Here is a 24,977-nt window from a genome sequence, read left to right on the forward strand (position 1 = left end):
TTCCTTCAAGGAAGGAACTTAGTGAATGAGGTTTTGTTCCTCATGTACAATCCCTGCCTCCTCTGAACGATGTGCACCAAACTTGCCTGTTCGAAATTATGGTAGATACAAGCGAATACCAAATTCAATGCAAATTCATCAAATACAGTCAAAATATAATTAAACAAAAAAATTATTGCCAATGGAAACAGAGACTAAGCCACCACTACAAAGACACTATTGCTTTGTTATGTATAGGCTTATGCCATGCCAGAAAAACAAAAGTGGGCTAATAAAAAATGTTATCTGCAGTAGCATATGTACTTATAAACATACGTTCAGTTATCAAAGTACAATAGAAGTTCTTTGGATCTCCATCTCTTGATCTTGAAGGCCGCTCGTTATGATCCTACATGATGAGATTAAGCTTAAACTGAATTTAAAGTACTCTATCTTTGGACTGGCCTTAAAGCTGTAAGGGAGTAGTTTGATTTTTCCCTAAAGAAGTTCCTATAAGACCCCATGGCAAGAGTTCATGGACGAATAAGGTTGGCAAAGGCTCAACTCTCCCAGGAAAGATGTGAGCTGCAGAACCTAGAAGACTGCACCATCTAATACCTTGGCAACTAAGGCATTTCTAGTAAAAGATAATGCTGAGTAAAAGTATTAGTTGGCAGGGCTCTGTAGGGCCATCATACTTAAAATGAAGATAAGTTGGAAGTGATATCTCTGCAATGATAAGGGTAGAGAGGACAAAACTATGTGCCAAGAAAGCCTTTAAGTAGGTAGGGAAAATTGTGTTTCCCTAAAAGGCCCCAAAACCAACGTTTTTGGATGAACAAGATAGACAAAGGCTAATTCCTCCCAGGGAAGAGTTGAGCTGCAGTGTTCTGAAGTTTCAGTCCACACATTTTGCTGGCTGCAGCCAGTATTCAGACAGACTGAATCTCTAGTTGTCTTGAACTGGAAATTGCATATTTGCCTACTACCGTCTGGATCAAACGTTTCTCACTAGAGGTGAGATTAAGTGGGGTGAGATTGTAGTGGGAAGCTAATGAGCACAGGTGCTCGAAATTAAAGTTAACTTGTGAAGACATATATAAATCTATTTTGGCAAGGCTTGTAAGTAAGAGAAAGGCAGAGTTAAGTCTGCACAAACTGAAATCTACCAAATCTATACCAAGCAGTCACCCTAGCTAAACAATCAAAGTACACTTAGGGGGTTATTCCAACTTTGGAGGAAGTGGTAATCCGTCCCAAAAGTGACGGTAAAGTGACGGATATACCACCAGCCGTATTACGAGTCCATTATATCCTATGGAACTCGTAATACGGCTGGTGGTAAATCCGTCACATTTGGGACGGATTACCACCTCCTCCAAAGTTGGAATAACCCCCTAAGTCTCCTTTTGCACAGTCACTTTTACTCTGAAAGTAATTTCCTACTAATAATGAAAATTGAAACTGTTTAGGAGAAAATTACACAAGGCAGTAAAATGACTCTTATGCAGTGCAAAACGCAAGAGTTACTGTTATCTAAGAAAAGTATTGGGCTACCATGGAGAGGTGAGGACAGAACGGTAACACTGGACAAGCCGATTCAGTGTTGTTGTTCGGTAGGTTAGCAAGCTACCAAGTGCTTTGTTTCTCACCCTCATGCCATAAGTAAATATCATGTAATAAAAATCATAAAACATTAAGGGCGGCCATAAAGTGCACCGTGCTCTTACCAAGAATTACATGTATGGCAGCGAATCATGCCATAATAAAGGTTCATATACAGGTATAAAACTATTCTCTTTCTCTTAAAACAAAAATAAGTAAAATCCCCGATATAGCAGCGCAAGACAAAAAAGGGAGAATTGCATGCAGTTTGTAAGCTAACCAGTTATGTACGTAATGTTTGCCCTACATGGACTAGAGACTTATGTGCTAGCAGCCTTCTCCAAACAATCTGGCCTATTGCCTACTGAGCCGGCTCTTTGCTATTCAATATGTATTCCTCATCGCAACTCCTTTTCCTTTAGGAATTTGTCTACTCTGTTCATAAATTTAATAACTCAAAGTCACTGCTGCAAACTCACCCCACATGCAGACAATTGCTGTTAGCCGGCATGTCATAATCCCAAATTGGTTAAAAACATTGTGGAGCTAATATCTGCGTTCTACTACCAAAAAGGGCAAATGCATAATATAGTTAGAGATCCTTGTTCCTGTATACAGAGCCTGCATTTCCCCAGAGGTTAGCTTTTTGGACCATTTTTGCCATGTGAGGTAAATTGACCGAAGCTTAGCTGTAATAGGCTTATTCTGAAATTGCCCTTAAATGTTTTACCAGAATAGCTTGGTGGGTAGGGATTTTGTATGAGTTTTTATATAAGGCAGGCATAGATCCTTTTACGTAAAATGTGTTTATTGTTAATAAAAGAGGACCATCTTCCTTGTATAGGTACTACCTTTTATTTTTAAATACACACACTATAGAGAGAAAGGAGTATTCCCCCAATTCCATTAACTCTCAACCAATGCTTAACATATCACATGGTGGAGTGGGTTAAAGTTGCTGCTAGTTAGTCACCCATGTGTTTTTCAGTTCTCACCAAAATATATTATTTTATGGATGGAAAGGCCTCACCCATCTAATAGTGGCATGCTTCATCATAGGCCAGTCTAACCCACCAAGCCAAGATGATACTGGCTCTGCTGTATTTACATAATATAAGTGATTAGGATATACTGATTCATTGAGATCATTGTTACACCAGTGATTTGTTTTTAACCCTCCCTTGTGCCGTAATAAAGTATTATCTTTATACAGGCATGAAGGTAGTTTTTATCATCTTCTATAACCCTGGTTCTTACTAACCAGAATAAAAACGTATTCTGATCTCCCTGTCCCAATAGGAGCAGGCTCTCCTGTGGGGTTACGGTGGAGACCGCTGAGCAAGTATCATCTTGGCTTGGTGGGTTGGACTGGCCTATGACCTAGGTGGGTGAGGCCTTTCCATCCATAAAAGAATATCTTTCTGTAAGCACTTTTTTAAACAGGATGCAATAAGTTTTGCTCCCTTGAAGCTTCGGCCTTCAAGTCCCAAAAGATCCCTGTAAAATCTTGACTCCTGGGATTTAAATCTCCCACCGCCCCCTCCTCTCCGACCCAAATGCAGCTCCCGCCAAATAAGAGCTTTTAGCGTTTGCCCTTCTGCCTGCCTCAATAAAGCAGTATATTTAAGGAGGGATGCTTTCTGAGACAGTTTGTTCACTAGCCTAAACTCCAGCCTTAGTTGTGTCAGTGAGGCACCCTCGCATGTGCTGGGTGGAAGTTGGCTACGATATGAGCTATGACCTAACCTGGGCTTGTCTAACTGGTGACTTTGGGAGCCTCCAGGAGCATTAGTGGGACTTACGGTGCAAGTCCCTGTTTAGAATTTTGGTCTCCTTTAGAATAGCCGGAGTAGGTAAAATCTGGACATTTACTGATTGTGTAGGTTCTGCCCAAGTTGGTAACCTTCATTGCTCTTCCACTTCTTTCTTCAAAGATGAGTCATGCTTTCACAGCACTAAGCAGTATCCCTGCTATATAAACTTGCATGTCAACTGCCCATGTCACCAACTTACATTTTTTCCCACCTGGCATCTTTTTACTCATTTTCCAGCATCTTTGCCATACCACATAAATTACTAAGTCTTCTTTGATTATAAATTTCTTGTGTTAAACACAAAACGCACTCTGCTGACCCTCTGACTAGGCTGGTGCTATTAGCTGCGTATATGTTTTAGTCATCTACTACCACTCCTCTGCCACTTTCATCTTTCCACTTCCTTCTCCTAGAACCATGGACTCATAAAGAGTGGTTGACACAACTACTCCAGTCAGCATTGGATATGAACCGAAAGCACAACAGAAACCATGAAAAGTATCCTAGCACCTGCAAAGAAAATTATAACTACCAATTAGTTATAGTTCACGCGCCTCTCTCTCGTACTTCCTCCTCCATCTCGCTGCTAGATGCTGCTCCCCAAGGCAAGAGAACCTCCTGGGTGACTCGCACACCACACTAAAATGCTTCCCACATAAGATCACAACAAATAAACCACTGCATGCCACACACTACCCCAGGTGTTGTTTTCCCCCTCTTCCGGCACCCAACAATAAGGCATGAGGTGCTATATAAATGTACAATATATAGTGTATACACATTTTAGAACGGCATTGCAAAAACTGTATTTATTACCATTGTTGAGGGGTGGGAGTGAAAGAAGGAGCCTCTCCAGGCTTCGACTCTCATGAATCAAGGTCCTTGTCCATACTCAGCAATCGTAAAAAAAACATGCATGTTGCACTACCTTCTTCAGAACGTATTATAAGTCATACGCTTGTATTAGATATTTCCGTTAAAAGTTACACCATTTAATATTCAAAAACACAAATACACACAAAACACCGCTTTATTGACTGCATTTGCAAGCACACTGAGGAATGCAAAGGTTTTACATATGCAATGGGCCATGGTCCCCAAGTGTATTAAAGAATACATTGAGCCTAAACAAGAAACAACGGCAGACGTCTAATTCAAGGCAACACAAATAGCATGCATATACAGTCACATCGAACACACTAGTTACTTTATATTGCTTCAAGGATTGCCTAACACGGAAAATGTACAAAAGGAGAAATAGTTTTTTTTCTTGCATTAATGAAAAATACATTTTCTTCTCTACAAAGGAATTTCTAATACAAGAAAATAAATATTGCAACATAAGCCAAAAATAATTTAAAATTGCTCTTTTCAATATATTTTTCTCTTTTATATTAACAAATGGCACATCACTTTCGTTGAAACAAAGACAGAAGGCTTTTCCAACTGTGACATTCATATCATTCCATATACAGTGACTGGAGTGAAGAATCACCGTTTCAAATTCTTCCTTGATCACGTTAAGCGAGGATGACCTTAAAGAACAACCAATATTTAACATGAAACTGTACAGCAATCTGATTAACGAGGGATGTTGCTATGCCACATTTAATTTCTCTGAATACAAAGTTAAAATATGTTCCTCACAAAAACGTGTATATTGAGCCTATTCTTTGCTTCCATCTTCTATATGTGAACAATCAAGTACATTCCTAACTGTACTTCTGTGTGAATCTGTCAAATATAATGTGATGAGCTTGCTGGAGGAACTCCGAATTTTGGCCTTTTGGACCATACTTGTAAACCCTCCTGCAAGCGCCCCTAGACGAACATTCTTGTTCAGCTTCTTGTAAAAGTTCAGGTTATGCAAATGTATTGTTTACTTTCCTACTTAACCTTAATGGGTTAGGATATCTGTGCAAAGTTATGTTAAAAGTAGATGCCACTGTCCTACACGCCTCTGAGTCAACAGGCACCCTAGACACCCAGGATTATAATATTATGGTTAGCAAGTGTCACAAGGATATTTTTGGGTCTGAGAAAGAATAGAAGAAAAACTGATAACAGCCGAGGGTGGTTCTGATTAAATTGGAGCGTCCCTATTCAACTGATGCAATAAACACTAGTGTTGTGGCATATTGTTGATTCGACTTGCTGCATTAGAAATAGAACACCCGGGATGGGTAAGGCACAAACCAGCAGCGTCCTATTTAGGTTCTACAGTTTCCAAACTGCCACACAGAACAAATGTACATCCAATTTATTACAAAGGTACTTATTTACACACCAAGTAGATATCACAAACATCTGACATATAACTAGTCATTCTGGACCGAAAGTGGGCACCCCGTTGCTCCAAAGGAAAGTTGTCAGAAATTGGAACTTTTGTGGATTATTTTACAAAATTATGTGGCAACGAGTGTTGTACATTGGAACTCTCTGAGGAGGTTGCTAGATTTCCATTAAAAGTTAGCAAGTGAGACTGTTTCAAGGCACACTACAATAAGCTCACATACAAACACGAGGTCCCTTAGCAAAAAAGCAGATCCTGAAAAACAAACAAAAGTAGAAGGTAGTCACAGTACTAACTGTGCTAGATGTAATCAATATCGTTTTTCACATCTTGTGTTACCGGCTTATCAATGGCCAGCAAGCTGGTTCAGAGGTCTGCAGGGCACTGCCTTAAATAAAAGGCTATTGTGTAGGAAAAGAGGTTCTATATTTGTTACTTCTGTAATGCTACGTAACGTATATGCTCCTCTGGTAGTGAAGTTCATCTTGTGCCTGCACTTTTAAAAAGAACTACAACCCATGCTTAAATGGTAGTCAGTCAATGGCAAGATTAAGGAGTAACTAGTCTTATGAGTGTAGGTGGTAAAAGCAACTACCGAACATTACTCGTTTGTTTTTTGGTTTCCTCCTTTTGTCACGGTCTTAAAATAATTTTTTCAAAAAGCCATATTCGATTTTATTAAAACATACCATGCACTCTGTGTTATCACTGCATGAACACATAATTTTCATAATACACTGAGTTATTTTATGTCCCTTCCTCAATATGGGCTCTCAATCATTGAAGGGATTGCAGTTTTGCCCCTCAAATACTTGACCACGCAACACCAAAGATTTTTATTTTTTTATAGAAAAGGAGGATTTCTTCCATTTGAAGCTCCAGTAGTGCATGGAAGGCAGGTGACATATTTGTATGAAGAACTGACTAAATGTAGCAAAGGCTAGACCGTCTTAAGGCATTTTCCGAAATATGTATTGGGTTATTGTTTTAAGAATAACCAAAATGAGTGAATAAATATGCTTGCATCATGAGTGGAAATTGATTCGTGACCAAGGTAAGCTGTCCCAAGAAGGAACCTAGAGATCTCTCTGACGCTAGAGAAATCTAGAATCTTCTAGATTTGAAAGACTGAGATTGAGAATCAGGGAATACTTGTGGAGTAGGTTTTTAGTTAGCATCTGTGAGAGGAGGAATGGTTAGGTGTGGAAATTCAGACAATCATACAGTGTTAATGTGGGTGCAATGGACTGAGGAGGGAACCGGTTTAGGGACTGATATGGATGACTGCATATTGTTCTACTCATTTTTCTTTTCATCACATCCATCCATTTTAAGCTCTTTTATCAACAATGAATACTTTTCAGGTTTATTTATATTGTGTATGCAGCAGCATTCATCGGTAGGCCCAGAGACCTCAGAACAATTTAAGAGCTCATCAGGAAAACGTTGCAATGGCATTGTAGTTTGGTCTCTTTAAGCAGTTTTTATTAATATTGCTGGGAATGCTAAAATTTACCAATGCAAGTACAATGTAAGTGTCTAAGGGGGTCATTACGACCCGGGGACCGCGGATGCACCGCCAACAGGCTGGCGGTGCATCCAGGCCAATTCTGACCGCGGCGGTAAAGCCGCGGTCAGAAAAGGGAAACCGGCGGTTTCCCGCCGGTTTTCCCCTGGCCTGAGGAATCCTCCATGGCGGCGCTGCAGGCAGCGCCGCCATGGGGATTCCGACCCCCTTACCGCCAGCCTGGTTCTGGCGGTTTTGACTGCCAGAACCTGGTTGGCGGTAACGGGTGTCGTGGGCCCCCTAATAGGGCCCCACCAAGATTTTCAGTTTCAGATTTCACTGAAAATCGCGACTGCACCCGTCGCACCCTTTCCACTCCGCCATTATCCTCGTGGAAGGGGGTTTCCCGCTGGGCTGGCGGGCGGCCTTCTGGCAGTCGCCCGCCAGTCCAGCGGGAAACTCAGAATTACCGCAGCGGTCTTTTGACCGCGCAGCGGTATTCTGACGGCGGTACTTTGGCGGGCGGCCTCCGCCGCCCGCCAAAGTCAGAATGAGGCCCTAAGTCTCCTTTGCCTAAAACAGGTCTATGTTGTTTCTACATGAAATCAACTAGTTCCCAAGACACTGGCTGCATTTGTGTCTTAAATATTGTTGAAAGAAAATCAGAGTAATTTAATATAGATTTTGCTTTCAGCATGAAGAACATTTTCTATACTGATGGCCAATGAAACAAACATGGTTATACCAAACAATCAGAGAAAACACAAACACAGGAGTCCTGAACACGTTTGTTGCATTTTCAACAACTCTGGGAGAACAAGCACAACTTGGTATTGTAGGTTGGGAAGATGGTTCTCCTTAACACCCTTATTCAAACTCGTCACCCATATTAATGCTCTTCCCATTGGGCAATACAGGAGGGTTTTTGAAGCCTGGATAAGGAGCCAAAGGACAGTCAAAAATATACAAAAAGAAGCTCATAGAAGAGTTAAAGACATATGATGCTGGGAAATGGGTTACATTATTTAGAGATCAGAATTCTGCATATGTCAATTCTCTCATTATGCAGAGGTTAATATTATTGGATACACCAGTTTCCTAGCTAAGCTACTGTGCTCCCCTGTACTTTGATTTCCGAGACTGTGGTTTTTAAAATGCTCTTGGATAGAGACCATAAATAATTCAGTTAACTTTACAAAACTATTTACTACAGATGAACCCAGAAAAGACGTTCTGTCCAGTACATATTTTGTCAATGGAGGGTAGAAACCTGTCACAGCCTGACTACATTGATTAATCTTGGCAAATCACTTCCTCTCACAGTGCCTCAGATCCCTATTTTGAGAACCTTTGCTGACTGCTATATCAACAACTGAACGTTTACTTTTTTGTAAGCAGATGACCTCTGCAAGATCTTTTAAGAGCTAAATTGGTTTGTTGTCCATGATTTTTACTGATTTTCCAGTACCGATTTAAAGAAAAAGTTATTATCAAGCACGTATTCTATTAAATGGTGCTTCAAGGGAATAGTATTCACAGTTGTATTTTTAATTTTCACAATAGTTAGAAAACTTGTCAACTTTTCAGACCCAATTAATTTTGAACACAAACAATTACGTATCTCCACTACTTCGAAACTATTACCTACAAGAGTTGAACTCTTTAAAACCCGAGTTTGCTATCTGAGGTTAAATAAGAGGCAATGTTTACCCATGGTCCTGTCAAACCTGTAGAGCTTTCTGGAGAATCTGATGTTTGTGTTTGTTCAACAACAAGTAATTGAGGATCCCTTTGCTAGGTAAAGTACAGATTCAACCCAGCTTCAGTTTTCATTCCCCTTACAGATAAAAAAAACATTTTGCACTAGCAGGTCTGCTTTATTCTGGATATCAGTTCTGCATGCCTTCTGATTTTCATTTGGAAAAGGAGGAAGAGTCAATTGGATTTTTAGGGACCATGCTTGGAAATGGAAGGTTACTTCTGTATGGCCTTATGCCCTGCAGATAATAACGAATGGGCTTTCTGGAATCAGTACCAACAGCCACAAACTGTCAGATTTTGCAAACAAGTGTTTTTACTGCTTGGTGGGTAGTTTTTTCCTCTTACAGCATTTGCTCCAACAGTAACGTGTTTGCAATACTGAATAATGTGTTTGCACTAATGAATCATATATGACTTGGAATACCTACTCGATACGTGTCTTGCCTTGGGATCAGATGCCTCAGTTTTGACAAACATACGGAGGCTCTATTATCTAGCATCTAAGAGGCTGTGCTGTAAGAGGGTCTGGCAAAGTAATAGAGGCTACTTGCCCTGTCCATTAAAATATACAGGCAGAGACTCTTCTTCTCTTTTTAATGCCAATAGCAAACCATAGAAGGCCAAAACGGGTCAATGTTCATGTACCAGGATGCAGGTGCAAGTTGGACTTTTTTTGAGGCCAAGATTCCTGAGCCTAATTTCAGGGATGGACTAATGAATCCTAAGCTTTGCTCGTGAACAAAGCCCCTAGGCCATCATGGGCAAGTCATAGAGCCCTGGAAATAAACTCAATTGAAATTGACTCTTCCGTGTTATTCGCGGCACACCTCACTCTTCTTGACACAGCCAGATGTACACAACAATGGTGTATCTATGCCATCAGTGCCCCCTCATTGGGCCACGAGGGACTGATGCAATCATACATTTCAAGTTATCCACTTAAGGTGAATTTTCAAACAGTACATCAAAATCGAAAACATTTAAAAAGTGAATGTTTTTTGGAAAAATCATGCATAAATCTGGACCTTGAAAACCAACACTATTCTCTCCAGTTCTGTGTGGTACTAAAGACTTCTTATGTGAGAATCTCAGCACATGCAACAAAAAGGCAGAAATCACAAGTGCAAAAAAACATGGAAGGGACGGGGAAGAATCAGTAAGGTGATATCACTACGCAGTACCAGAACTAGCTGATGGAGTTCTGCAGCATCTGGGGTCGATTACAGGTCTTAGGCTTCGGAAGAACCTCTGGTGGAGCCTCAGTGGTAAGCAGCACATGCACTTTGCTGAAGAGGACAGTATGCACCAAATGAATACCCCACTGAGGAAGATGCCAGAGCACGCTTCCTTCCACTTCCAAGATCCTTCTCCTGTTGGGTAACTGTGGCTGGAAAGAGGCACCCAACAGAGGTCTGTGAAAATAAAGATTATTCATTTTGTTTTTTATGTGACAAATTTAAGAAGTACATCCTGTAATCAATTTTGTAAACATACTGCTGACAAACAATCACAGGAACCTAGAGTATTCATGTCCTAAGAATGCCAGACAAAACTGATGTTGGTTCACACTCCTTGAACGAGTTACCTGTATCAGACAGTATAACATAAAAGGGGTATTTCCAGAGTGCATGTTCATCCCAAAGAGTATGTTGGTGCTGTGGAAGATAACGGATATATGTGGTCACCCAACTCAATTACATCCAATTTATAAATTTCAGTTAATGTCCTGAGTGACTGGGCAAGATTTTAACTCATCACCATGAGGCTGGATACATATGCATCCATCCAATAGATGCATTTGTCAAATAAACCACCAGACACTGCAGGGTCCCCGAACTAACGGGAGGAAGCTCAATTGCAGTTCAAGATGAGCCACTTACGAGTACTAAGAGAGAATACAGAAATTAATTCTCAAGCATTTTATACAGAAAGCTGTGTCCAAAGCCTTTGAAGTGGAGAGAAATTTCACATAACCTGAAAATCTAGTGGGAATGTGGGGAAGATGACCTACATATAGGTATGACAGTACCCACGTTACCAAATTGATTTTTTGTTTGTACTGTGCATAAGCTCCCGGATCTTATGTAAATGGAGGAAATCCCATTACTCTGGAGAAGTATTAGCGGCAGTAGGAATGAGGTCCTTGCGAACGACACTGACAAAGTGGCCAATCACGAAGACATTATAAGAGTAGAATTCATGTTTTTGCCCTCTCAGAAATTCAGACAAACATATGAGCTACATGTCTGACAGTCTATGATAATGCCACTGTATTCCAGCAGAGTAAACTCATGTACAATTCAGCTGCCTTTGGAAACGGCTTCCTTGTGCACCCTTGGTTCATTTATGTGTTTTGGTTGGTGCCAAGGTTAGCTCGAGGACAGACGTATCTGAGAAATATTTTACGTATATGGAAAAAAATAATACTCAAGGAGTCAGCATACCACTGTACAAATATATTCCTATTAAAAAATATATTACAGGCATATCATCTCCCAGAGGGAGTCTGAAAGTTGGACCTACTATATATAAAGTTAGAGATTACATGATAAGCCTGGAAAAGAAAGTGTCAGAACGGTACCATAGAAATAGAATAATTAATACTGTGCCAATCAAGTTAAGTTCGTCTTACCTACAGCAGTGCACACAAACTCACTGCCTCAACAGACGATGGTTTCAGGAATGCATTCAACTAGGCCAGCATACTGGCTCTTTATATACTAAATGTTGAGGATCAAGCAAGCAGTTCATTTGGTAAACTACGTAATTTATGGCAATTCGAGATCGTAGTTTATGAGAATTTTGATAATTCACAGACATTTGAATCACCTAAACACAGTTTATAGCAGTCATTGTAAGGCGTTCACACATATAGATGATGTCCATCTATTTGGCTAGGCCTACTGGTTCATGCTGCACCACTTACAGTTGGACCATTCAGGTGCAAGAGAAATGAACCGCTAAGTATGTGAAAAGCATTCAAAATGTATGTGAAGTCCCACTAAATTGTGAATGTGTGGGAAGATGGACGCGACCTATCTTAGTGAACGAAATAAAACAAATGGAATTACTAAACAAGGTCAGTGTCTATTTAAAAATTAACCAATAAAACTTTGCAGACACATTAAATCACTCAGTACATCTTCAGAAGATCACAATGCATGAAGATGTACTCAATTTGAGTCCTTGATCTCCCACATTGTTTACATCTAAAAGAACTGTGTCTTTATGAAGAATATGGCCATTTTAAAATAATAGTTTTCAATAATAGTTTTATAAATAGTATAAATGTTCTGCAAGACTAAATATTTTATTGAAATCTAAGGGACTGATTTAGATTGGAAGAGAAGTACCTCACCACAACTGTTTGTTGTTACACCATACCAGTTTTCTCATAGGGTTTGGCATAAATCACACACATTCCTCTCCTTTAATTAAAGTAAAACTCACTGAAGTAAAAAGGTGCACTGAATCAAATGTATGGTCATACTCAGGAATATTTCAACAGACAATACATAGTCAAATCGAGACTTGTTCGAGTCAGGAGGTAACGGTTTCTGGATTCTTGTGCAACTATCCAAAACACAATCCAGACAAGCATTGTAATTATCTAACGTAATCATTCATAGCATTTGTAAAGTGCAGTAGTATCACCCCTACTGGTGTCTGGGTGCTGAGGGTGCAGTGTCTCCATCGAAAAGCCTTTTTCTTGAGACTCCTTCTGAAGACTGCCAAAGAGGGAGCTGTTTGGATGTGGAGGGGCAGGATGTTCCAGGACTTGGCTGCTGTATAGGATAAGTAGCGGCCTCCACTGTGGCTGTGATGAATGTAGGATGTGTGTGTGAGGTTTACCGAGGTGGAGCTTAGTGGTCTTGCTGTGACGCAGAAGCTCAGTCGATGGTTGATGTATGACAGCCCTAGGTTGTGTAGAGCCTTGTATGCGAGTGTGAGGATTTTGAATTGGCATCTCTTGTGGACGGGGAGCCGGTGGAGGTTCCTGCAGTGTGGGGTGATGCTTGACCACTCGGGAAGGTTGAGGATCAGTCTGGCTGTGGTGTTCTGTAGAGTCTGCAGTCTTTTAAGAAGCTGGCAGGACACTCTGACATAGACAGCGTTGCCATAGTTGAGGCAGCTGGTGACCAGGGCATGTGTGACTGTCTTTCTGGTGTCAGTAGGGGCCCGTTTGAAGATTTGGCAGAGCATACGGAGGTTGCAGAAGCAGGAGTAGGTGGCTATGTTTACTTGTCGATTAATGGATAGTTGGCAGTCGAGGAGGATGCAATGGTTTTATGCGTTGTTTGATGGTGAGGGCACTGGTCTAAGTTCTGCTGGCCACAAGCTGTGGTCCCATACAGAGGTGTTCTTTCTGGAGATCAGGAATTCCGTTTTGTCGGTGTTTAGTTTGAGGCAGCTGTTTTTCATCCACATTGCTACGTTGGTCATGGTGTTGCGGAAGTTGGCTTTGGCGTTGTGGGGGTCTTCAGGGAGGGAAAAGATTAGTTGAGTGTCGTGGGCATAGGAGACCATATTGAGTCTGTAGTATCTGACGATGTCTGTTAGGGAGGTCATGTAGATGTTGAACATATTCCAGATAACTAGAAGAAGGGAATCAATGACACACCTTGGCAATTTAATGTCAAGATCGACGTTTGAGTGGTGGTTTGAAGATGGTTGACAAATGATCCACAGCAATCTTTTTGCAAAGACTCGTAAATGCAGACATCATAAGTGAGGGGCTTGATAAAATGTAGATGGTATAACAACTAGAATATTTAAAACTTCACTCTTTTGACCAAACAGACCTCAAAATTAACAGATCAGTTATTCAGCAGGACGATAGCTGAGGTGCTCAATCTTTGAGAAGACTACATTACGAATGGTATCTAGCAACTGCAGCAGTTAAGTTTTAGGTTACAAAATAAATTCAAACTCTCTATTTTGACAAATGAAAAAGTATCACAAGGAAGCAGAGTTAGACAAATGCATGTGTACCCTAAGGTTGCTGTAACACAACTGGTGGACATGTGAAGTGGTTTCACACTTATTTATGATCATCCAAACAATACGTACATCATTTTTCTTTTCCTAGATGTAAAGACCACAAAAAGTTTTTTAACTTCAATTTAATTTATAGCTGCCAAATACTGCGCTGTAAAAAATCCAGCAGGGATTTCAAATGGTATAAACTACATGATATGTAAATCTAGAACAGTTAGTCCTATTACCTAAAATAAATGTAAATACTCAAGCACAATATAATAAAATTAGGCTAAGCCTCACACAATCAACCTCATTGGTATTTTTCTAAAATTCCCAAAAGAAACTGATAAAATAGTCTAAAAACGTATTTAATGCTGCACTGCAGCAACACCTTTACTCCACTCACAACTCATCAGAACATTACTATCTCCCAAGCTACCGAGGCGCAATAAAATACTATTAGAGTTGCTCTTTCACCTATCCTGTGTTCTGTAATCTATTAGCTCTATGAGCTCAGCAAATAAGTTAAAGAAACTATGCTGTTTTGCAACTCCCAAAATATGTGTATCCTTGCACTATACACTTCATCAACAGCAAACACATAATGAACAGTGTTGGGGCATAGCACAGGCCCCTGTAGTTCGTGCGATACAGGGGGTCATCCATCCTTCATTAGGACCCCCCCACTTATCTTAAAGCCACAAATTATCAGGGAGTGCAGAGTCTGAGGGGGGAGATAGTAAGATTCTGCAGGGGAACCCATCATCTAGCGTTACACCACTAGAATAGTGTCCACCAAAAGGACACAAAAATGATTAGTCACAAATCTTTTGGGTTCTGTCTCAACTAAACTGCTCGAACATTCTACTAGTGCTCTGCTCGGTAGTATAATTCACATCATATTTCCCGAACTTAAATAAATCACGTAAACAATTCACTGAGTCTTTTCTATTCAGTTACTATGTTCTTCATAATGAAAACTGTGAATGAATGAATTCAGTACTGAAATGAGAGAGCTTCTTCTTTGTTGTAGACAATTTTCTAATCACTGAAACAGGATAGTATATATGTGGTGTGAAATAAGATGTTATTTAATGATAAATCAGGTAAACCCATCCTTAGCTATATAGGACAATTGCGAAATGCATCACCCAATAACACAATAAAAACTCAAATTCTGTTAAGATTGGTTGTTCATTAAGGCAATCTCAAGATTTTAAAATCTGCTTCCTGTTTGGTCAAGCAGATTGCATGTAAGCAGATCATTGAATCAGCATACAGTCATCTGTGATTTTATGTTCTTGTTTATCATAGCTGAACTGAAGCACATTGAAGAAAGATCCAGTAAAAGGCGGCATATTGATTTTTGTCATGATTCCTATTCTAGTAACTGTAACTAAATTCTACCAAGCATGTTAATTGTTAAATTGAACTTTGTCCTACTTGTAGTATTCCAAATTACCGAAAGCTTCACACTTCCTTACGGAGCTTAGTTTAGTTACTCAACTCAATGGATTAAGGACGTTTAAACCAAAGAATCTAGTAGCTTTAAAAATGTTATTCAAATGAAGGAGCACCCCTAAATGCTTAGAGTTATGTATTTGGCATTGGTTTTCCCTTTGTTTTCTATAACACCGGTTTGATACGACTTATAATTTAGATACAATATTCTTCCTTCAAACTTTAGCTTGAAAGTCCAGAACAAATACATTTTCCTGAATTTGTTTGAAAAACAGCTGTTGAAGGAAACACGGGAGACAAGAACTGCTGCAAAAACATAGCAAATCTAAACAATAGAGGTGTACTTCATGTGACAAAAGCATCCTGCTCAGAAAGCACGAAATCTAATGGGTTGTCGTTCTGTGTGTGGTTTGTGCTGTCGATGATCTAGAGCCTTGTTTTCTTAAATATCTCATTCTTGTTTTCGTCCGCGGAGAAATAAGATTGCAGGTTCCATGCCTGTTTTGTTTTACTGCGACATTATTCTTTGGCATCTGCAAAATGAACCGATTCAACTCATATTTTGCAGGAATCCATATTCTCTTGTTCTGAAATGTTCTTATTTCTGCAGTTGCAGGAGTGTCCCAGGCACGAAGAGACTCGTTCCATTGAAATTCCTTTTTGTCAGAGTATTTGTAGGTTCTGGATTCCCTGAGCTCGCATTGGGGTCACTTCAAATGATCATGAAGTGAGGCTTAAACTGTGACCTTTGAAAAATGAACTGGATATACCGTTAGGTACATTAAGTGCAAACATGAAAACTGGCCTGACATCAGTAAAATATACTCTGTTTAAGGCTAACAACGGACTTTTTCAAATTTTTTAAATCTCCGAACTTAGAAATCAACAAGAAATCTCCTGCAATGGTTCAAAAGGGCATAAATGTGTGTGCCTGCCCATCGCCTCTAGAAGAGACCCATTTTCGCATAAGGGCTAATGTGTTTACCACAAGGATAAAGGCAAAAGGTATGATTCCTCTAAAGACTTTGTTCCTCTAGGGCCAAATTCAAATGAAGGGACAATGAAGCATAGTTCTTGTTTCAATGTCCATCAAAGACAAGAGCGTAGATTTGCATAAGACAAAATCTTAACCCTGAATGCTCTTAAGATTAGTGAACTCAAACTCACTTAAGTAGGATGTATCACCCATATCTTTTGTTTGGTTGTGTAATCTCATATAGGGGTTTCACTAATAGCTCACTTTATTTGTTATCATCATTCAAGTATTTATTTATTTGGATTTGATTATTTAAAACATTACTGAACCTAATTCTGAAATAATACAGCCTACTTCAATAACCTGAGCAAAGTCGTGGAAGAGACATCTGTAGGGAACTCAAGAGTTTCATTCTAAATATAAATGTACAATCACTGCTCGAGTGTTCCATCCAATGATATCACAGGTGTGTTGGTACCAAGAGGCCTGATTGCTCTTTTTAACGAATTTAAAGTTTGACTTTCAAACCTTCGGCATGACCTTCACCTAGGCCACTTAGGGTAAACTGCTGAACAACTTAAGTATACATATTCAACTGCTTTCCTCCATCAGTAAGTGCTTTCTTCAAATAAGCATGTTTGTGCTTTATTTTCTTTAGTTTTGCTTATTTTACTAGTTCTTCTAGTCTTAATATCTTCACTAAGTGCTGCAAGTGTAGCTGATTACTGGAGTACATTTAGGTCACCTTGGCTTTGCAAGCTCGTCTCAGGCAAAGAACGAAATCCGCTGTTTCCCTTTGAAATAATGCCCATAAACGGACACTTGCACATACTCACAGATACTAGCAGCAGCAAACCCCTATAGCAACATAACATTCAATGACATCCTGCTTACTAACTGGAAGTCCTGTAATGTGCATGCATGCAAAACATCATACCCAGGATATGTATGCTAAATAAAAGGGATCACCACAGTAATCTATTTTGGTGAAGCTTAGGATCTATTCTGTAAGGAGCAAAAGACAACAGTGCTGAATTTCATACTAGATGGAAACAACTTTTTCATGAAATTAAGCAGTAAGAGAACATGGCAGTTATATCTGGGTTTAGGTCTCATAGAACTATCGCAGTCAGAACATCATTAAGCTTTAGGATGCCAAAATGCCCATTCGCACAATATCCCCATTTCCTGAATCCAGCGGGTTGAGATGCACTTCACCACTGCCAGATTCTTTGTCAGAGTCACTCATTTCAGCATCGGAAAAGTAACCGTCAGTCTCATTGTCAAAGTGCAAACTGGCCTTAGATCTTTCACTGATCCTTGCAGGTTCGTTAGTTATTTGTGGGTTTTTGATGTTAGAATCCCTGCTTACTCTGCCTTCCTTTGGTAATTTTATCCTCACTGACGTTTTTGAGCTATCCACTGAGCCAGGAACATTTCTCAAAATGTTAGGCTCGGACCGTGAAAATGTGATTGACTTTCCGTTGCTTACTGAACTTCTTAGATGAAATGAAGGCTGTGGTCCATTTGCTGCAAAGACAGGACAATATGATGAGACCTTTCTTGTTGTCTTTTTAATTTCACTACTCCCTTTGCGATCCATTTGGAGTTTGACTGCCCCCTTACCTGTCTTATTAGTTCTAGAATCGTGACTGAATGCCTTAATGGAATGATCTGGCAAATATTTTGTGTCATGATAATTTGGGTCATCTTGGCAACTTTTAAAGTTTGTTGCAGTGCCAATTTTTGATTGCTTTCTTTTATTGTTAGATCTTGCTTTGCTTTTAACTCTCTTAGCTGCTTCAGGTTGCTTGAATGCAGGCTCAAGGGAATGATCCATCATGAAGCTCAATAAGGTCTCTTCATCTTGCAAAAGCTCCTTGGAAAGAAGTCTAGGGGTGCTGTCTTCATGATGTCCATTATTTAGAGACCACTGGCTCATTGTCATATCCTCTGAAGTTATCTGGACTGATTGAGCCAACCAACTGTTGAAGAAAGTGCCATCTATCGGAAAGGATGCTGACAAACCTGGAAAAAAAATAAAGAATTGTTTTTAAGAACGCTTAACTAATTATAGTGGCCCATACTATCCCACTGACAAATGTAGTAAATTAGCAGGAAGCCTTTCGTAAATTATTTAGTAGACCAAATTATAAAGGCCCAAAAAGTGGCATTACGGCATGCTAATTGCAAATACAGCGTAGAAGCTGGTGGGAAAAACACTGGCGTCAATCAGTTATATTTTTTCGTTATAGTAAAATCAGATACATTTATCCAATATGTACATTTGTGTAATCAATACAAATAATAACCGTTTTTTCAATACAATGGTTATGTTAACAATGGTGACGTATGACTTGACTTCAAACAGAAGTGTCAGATTTAAAACAGAACATAACATCTAACCTGGCTGAAAAAACTACAATGAAACCGAGTATGTAGTAAAACCGAACCAGACTTTGCAGTACAGAAATAAAGGGTATTGCACATTCTAGACCTGCATGTTTACACGTTTCCCAAATGTCATCACTGCTGGTCGCGATCATCACAAGCTTTTAAAATAAATATTCAAAAGATTCTTCTGAACCCTATAAATATATTTGACAGCAGCAATTAGCATATAATGCCATCTGATTTTGTCGAACATATATATGGGCAAAAAGTGTATTATAAGACCAATGCAATTCACTGACAAAACTATAGGTAACTGTAGCTAAGGACTAGAGGATATCAACAGTGACTACAACACAAAATTTCTAAGTACTTGACCCTCCCCTCGGAACTGTCAATTTCCCTCCCCCACCATAAACTTTTAGCAATGTCAAATCACTGTAAGGAATTATATAATGACTGCACATGGACGGAATCCAAAAGTTCTAGGACAGTAACGTGTAACATCACAATACACTACCTAAAATACTATCATACACTGGAGCACTTTATAATGTACGATAACAGTTCATAACCAAATCAATAAACCAACTTGTCACACTCAATGTCAAACACTTTCACAAACGCACAGTATGTTCTCATAGAACAGCACCCAAAGTTCTATCTATACTGGCAAATATGACGTATATGTGCATGGGACCGCACCTCATGATCATGATAAAACTCAATCAAATATGTCATCAAGGTCCATTTGAATTCATTATTAGCCTCCTACTTAGTCAGTCAAGCACATAAACTCGGGCATATTAATCAACAGCCTCACTGTGTGTTTAATTCACTTCTCATTTCTATCTTTCACAAATGCTGGAGCTCTTTCCTGAAAACTATTTGGAATCATGGACAACGGAAACGTCATGGAGGTTGCCCGATCTGTGGCTCATACAACAGCAAAGATTTGAGATAAAGTCATGTTGTGCAATAGTACCGAAGAATGAAAATGAAGTAAAATACACTCAGCGTTTTGGGAATGTACGTTTCCTCTACTTGATGGATGGAGAAGACTCCTACTTCAGAAATGAAAACTGATGCAGAGCAGGCATGTTTAAATGTTTCTGCCTGTGATGTTATATGAAGCTCCTTTCACCCTTCACAAAGTTTAGGGATTGTGCCGGTTTACAAATCCCTGTGTGGGGATTTCAGTGTACAGTAAACTAATTTTTACTAGGCATAACCCAATTTAATCTCTAATCTAACCCAGGCGAGCTGGGAAATGTATGCAGGCTTTCCCTTTCTTTTACCAAGCGCTTCTTTGCATAATGATTTACTGTGTAGAGAAAGAACACTGTCTTCTTCAAAGTAGATCTTATGTATGACCATTCTATGCAAACTGAGGAAATACACAACAAACTGTTGCAAAAGGCGTGATTTTCAGGCAAATGCTAATCATTTTGTGACAATTTTCATAGACCAATGCAAAGCGGTAAAAACAAGGTAAAACTTTCCAGGGCAGAATGAACTGTGGCCAAAGTCAGGATTCTGAACTTGTCTTTGCACAGGACAGAATTGAGATGGGGGGGGGTTGAATGACTAGGATATGATGGAGGCCTCCATTCTTATTTTAAACAAGAAAGTAACAGGAATAACAGTCAGTCCCCACTTCTGACGCAGGGACCCCATATATGTCTCCTCTAGGGAAAGGAGCCTACACTTCCTGGAGTAGGATGTACAAATGCTCCTCTTATTAAGTGTTCAATTGTAGGTGGCGGGTATGGTGTTTGGCAAAGGAATGGCAGGTCTCAGCCCTGTTGGACTCATCTGTTGGATTGGATGTTTTGGCGCACCTGAGGAAAGTGGTTAACCCTGCCATCAATTGGTGGTTGAACGTTGCTTACGAACAAACTAAGGAGGCTTTGCAGTGGTTGCTGGGAGGGGGCAAAGGGTTGGGTAGAATGCTGCCTCTGACGACTAGGCCACTATCTTCCACATCAATGGCATCAACATCGAAAAGGCTGTTTAGCCCACTGTGTGGGTGGTGGGGATGGCACTGCCTTTACCCCAGACCCTGGCATGGACCTTAAAAGGGTGAATCTGCTTTAGGGGTTGCTGGACTGGAGCAGAAACTACCAGAGTGTACCATTGCCCAGTTTTCTTTAAATTGATCATGGGCTGAATCCGCTTTGTTGCCAAGCAGGCAGAAGCCATTCAATGACATGTCAAGTAATGACACCTGGATGTTCACAGACAAGCCTGTAGACCTCATCCACACTGGTTCCCATGGCCCTGCCCAGGCAATCAGTGGTATGCAAGCTGAATAGATGACAAACGTGGCTGCATCCCAAAGATCTTGAATAGTATGGATCAGTGAACGCTGTCTGAGACTACCTGTCAGTGGGAGTGACTGAAAAGGTATTTGGGTTTACTTTGCTGGCAGATGCCTGTACCACCAAGCTCTCAGGCCTTGGATGCTGGTTCATTAAGACAGGATCACCTGGAGTAGGCCTATTGTGGTGAGCGACTTGTTGGTTAATGGGGAGCCACAGCATGGCTAAGACCATGTGCCCAATAGTGTGTCATTCAGGGCCTCATTAAAAGCTAAGAGGTTCAGTAGGTGCCTGGCCATGCTGCAAGACTTCTGCAAGGACACTGACCTCCATAGTAGGAAGGTGGAGGCCAAGAACCTCGGCAACCCTGTGAATCACTGTGGTGAAGGAATTACTCTCCTCTGTTTGTGGGCCAGGTTCAGAAACTAGCGCAGTATAGTAGGGTGAGGTGTCGAGGTGTCCTGTTGACTGGCCACTTGCAACTCCATATTTTGGTCATTTGCATCATAAGGAGGGCCAAAGCCCACCCACACAGTGTTCTCCATAAGGCTTGCTCTTATTAGAGTCTGAGTCATAATGCCAGTGCAATATATATGCACAGTCACCTGGTAATGGGATAGTGTCTAAGTCCAATGGGATTGCAATGTGCTGCATCATATCAAGTTCTGGTCATGGTCTCAGCTAGAGTTGGACAGAATAATGGGTTGGAAGACCTCCTCTTGTGACAGATGTAGAAGGGCTGGTGTGGTGTGCAGCACTGAGCCGACAATGGAACAAAATTTCAAAGGATTCAAGCAGCATAAATCTGACTGGAGAACCCCATTCCTCCTTGGGGCCTATAGGCGTGCAAGAGGGCACTTGCAGTGAGAAGAAGATACCCAACATAAATAAAAAAAAAAATTAAAAAAAATCAAAGGGTTCCACTTGCTGCTGATGGATCATGGAATTCAGGGTGCACTGGGAAAAGAGATGGATTTGGCTCATCAAATCGGGACTGAGAAGTATAGTGACTCTATCTTGCCTTCTCTGGAGAGTGGCAGGAAGGGGCAAAAACCGCCTGGACCTCAAGTTTTTTTTAGACTTACTGGAAGATTTCAACCTCAAGAATCATTGGCCTCGACTTAGAACAGGACCTGCACAGGGTGTTTGAAGTCACTGAGCTCAGAATCCCTGGGGTGCATAACGCCTCAAGAGGTGTTTCCTTTCGAGAAGGTGAGACTTATGACCAACTGTGTTAAATAAAATGTTTTAATATAGCAAGCAGGCATCATGTCTGGCATTGTGCTGGTTTATCAAACCATATGTTGACAACCACTAGGATGCAGAGGTTTTTATGGCCCATTGAAATATTCACTTCTAAATCCATAAGAGGATCTGTGAATGGTGAGTTGTGTGTGGGAAGACAATCTGTAAAAAGACTGCAGGCAAAGACTCCGACCAATCAGAGCAGAGATAGTGAAGGCTATATTTGTGGATGTGCACAGTGTATTTTTCTGGACAACAGCAAGCCCTCTGCCAATTTCTGGAAAGCTTTAGGGATTTATTAGGGAATTGCTTCTTGACAAATGGGTGCTTCTGAGTCACCTAGCCCGGTTTCTATAATGAAAAGGAGGTCTGGTTTGAGAACGCTAGTACGCAATATATCTGATTTCTGTTTCTATTAGTGCTCTGGCACAGATTGGTAGGCTTGGCAACTGACTGTTGCAATAACTTTTTTTAATATAGTTTTTACTGTGTTTTATCTAAGTATACAGTTCAAATTCAATAAAGTGAGTGCCAAATATACTGTTCGAATACAGAGCAAACAATTCTCCCAACTCCCCACACCCTCCTTCTGCTCTTGATGCCGCACTAACACATTTGGCTGTCCTCAACAAGTAATAACATCTATATTTGCTGAGTCAAACCCTCATGATCCAGGTTACACAATCACAGTAACCCAGGCAGAAAATGTATTTAGAATTGAGTAGTCCCTTAAGGTTCCATTTAAGCCCTCCCTCACCCCTCCATCCCTGCCTCATTCTGATCTAGGCATTCAGTCTGTCATAGCACACTATGCATTCCAATCCAGATAAACAATCTCACAATGGTCAGGAGTCCGGGGTGGGGGGTGTGTGACCCTGAATGCTCCCAACATAGCCGTCCATGCACGTAGATCATCTTCCACCTTATTGTAACGTCTGTCTGCTTCATATGGACTGCCTCTGCAATCACCCACTCCAACAAGTCCCTAAGCCAGTCCCTAAAACAGTGTGGGTCCTGCACCAGCCATCCAATGGCAATGCAGCATTAAGCCAGAACCAGTCCCAGGAGCAAAGGTTTCCTGCTCAGTTTCCGTCCCTTCGGCTGACTACTGTTATAACTTGAAACGGATAGGATATCTGTTTGATTTGGAAATACTGATGATTGGTTATGATACTGGGGTAGGGAGCAGATATCAGGTATTGTTGTGGTTATTTGGTCCAATCCACTGAATGATGAGAAGTGGGGCTTGGTGAAGACTCTGTGGTTTGATGGAGTATCCATCAGAAATACCTTAATCAAAGGTAAGTAACTTGTTCTGATGAATGCTTCTAACCACACATTCCTCAGTGTTCCTCACTTTGTGAATAGATACTAAAGCAGTGCCCCCAGGTCCCCAAATGGTGGGTCTATGGAATGACTCAAGACCAGAAAATCCTGAAGGATCGACCGGGCAAAGTGCCACTCCAGCTGTACCTGTCTATCAAGGCAGCAGTGCTTTGTGAACGTGTGAACTGATGCCCACATTGCAGTGTAGTAAATGTCTAAAACAGGAACCATGAAGACCACTGCTTTAGTAGCAGCATTTGTTATAGTAGAATGAGTCCGCAGATCTTCCAATGGCTGTTTCTTGGCTAAGCCATATCAGCTCCTATTAATTATCCATCTAGAGATTGTTAGTTTTTGCACTGCTTGTGCCCTCTTCATCCAAGAGAACTCCCCAAAGAGCTGATCCTTCTTCCAATGGCCCTTGGTATGATCGATGTAGAAACAGAGAGCTCTCTTTGGATGTAGGTGATGGGAGTCTCTTTTCCTCCATGAATGAAAGAGGTGGGATGAAATAGGCTGGCGGGGTAACAGGCTGCCAAATGTGGATGAAAATAAAATTGTTGGAAGGAACTCTGCCTTAATCCTAAACACTAGTTTGTCTGGACAAAAGGTGGTGTACAGTTGTGGGACATAAAGTGCTTGTAGCCCTGTCAAGTGAAGAGGTGCCATGACTGCTTTGAAGACCAATGATATGAACAACCTCAGAGGGCAAGTGTGCACCGGCTTGAATGGGGTGCATATCAGGAATGTGAAAAACAGACTGAGATCCAGATGAGTTATCACAATGGGTCGTAGTGGAAACATGCGAGTCAGCCATTTTAGAAAACCCATCACAAAAGGTGATTTAAACAAAGATGGATTATTAGACACTCATAAAAAAGGCTGACAAGGCCAACAAGTATCCTTTGACTGTCGCCAAGGCAATGTCTTGTTGGGCTAGAGGTAATGAAAAACACCAGACAACTGGGTTTGTAATGGCTGCCTATGACAAGAAGACCATCAAATAACATATCCTAGCATCCTGCCTAGATGGTTTGTGTAGGGATGCCTGACTGGATGTAGGACCCTGCATTGTTGCAGCGACAGAAGATCCCCTTGAGGAAACAGCTGGATCCGAAGACAGATACACATATTCAAACGTTATTGGTGTTACACTCTCCAGGCCCAATCTGTGGCCACTAGGATGACTTGAGCCCGGTTGTTTCTGATCTTCTTCTGAGCTTTGGGTGGGAGAAGTAGAGGTGGGAAGGTGTACAGGAGACCCGCACTCCAGTTGAGTCGAAAGGCATCTGAGTTTAAAGTGCCTTGGGAACCTCAA

General features: G+C 40.7%; 1 protein-coding gene across 3 annotated transcripts in view; it reads right to left on the reverse strand.

The window, feature by feature from the left end:
* Positions 1–4,410: 4,410 nt before the first annotated feature.
* JADE2 (jade family PHD finger 2) overlaps positions 4,411–24,977 on the reverse strand; it is a 426,950-nt gene continuing 406,383 nt past the window's right edge. For all 3 annotated transcript variants that reach the window (XM_069199256.1, XM_069199259.1, XM_069199257.1), the window contains one exon: positions 4,411–18,404. In XM_069199256.1, the coding sequence (XP_069055357.1) occupies positions 17,524–18,404 (881 nt within the window). In that variant the 3' untranslated portion in view covers positions 4,411–17,523. The remainder of the gene's footprint in view (positions 18,405–24,977) is intronic.

This window comes from Pleurodeles waltl, chromosome 7 (genome assembly GCF_031143425.1).
Source record: "Pleurodeles waltl isolate 20211129_DDA chromosome 7, aPleWal1.hap1.20221129, whole genome shotgun sequence".
Classification (NCBI taxonomy): domain Eukaryota; kingdom Metazoa; phylum Chordata; class Amphibia; order Caudata; family Salamandridae; genus Pleurodeles; species Pleurodeles waltl.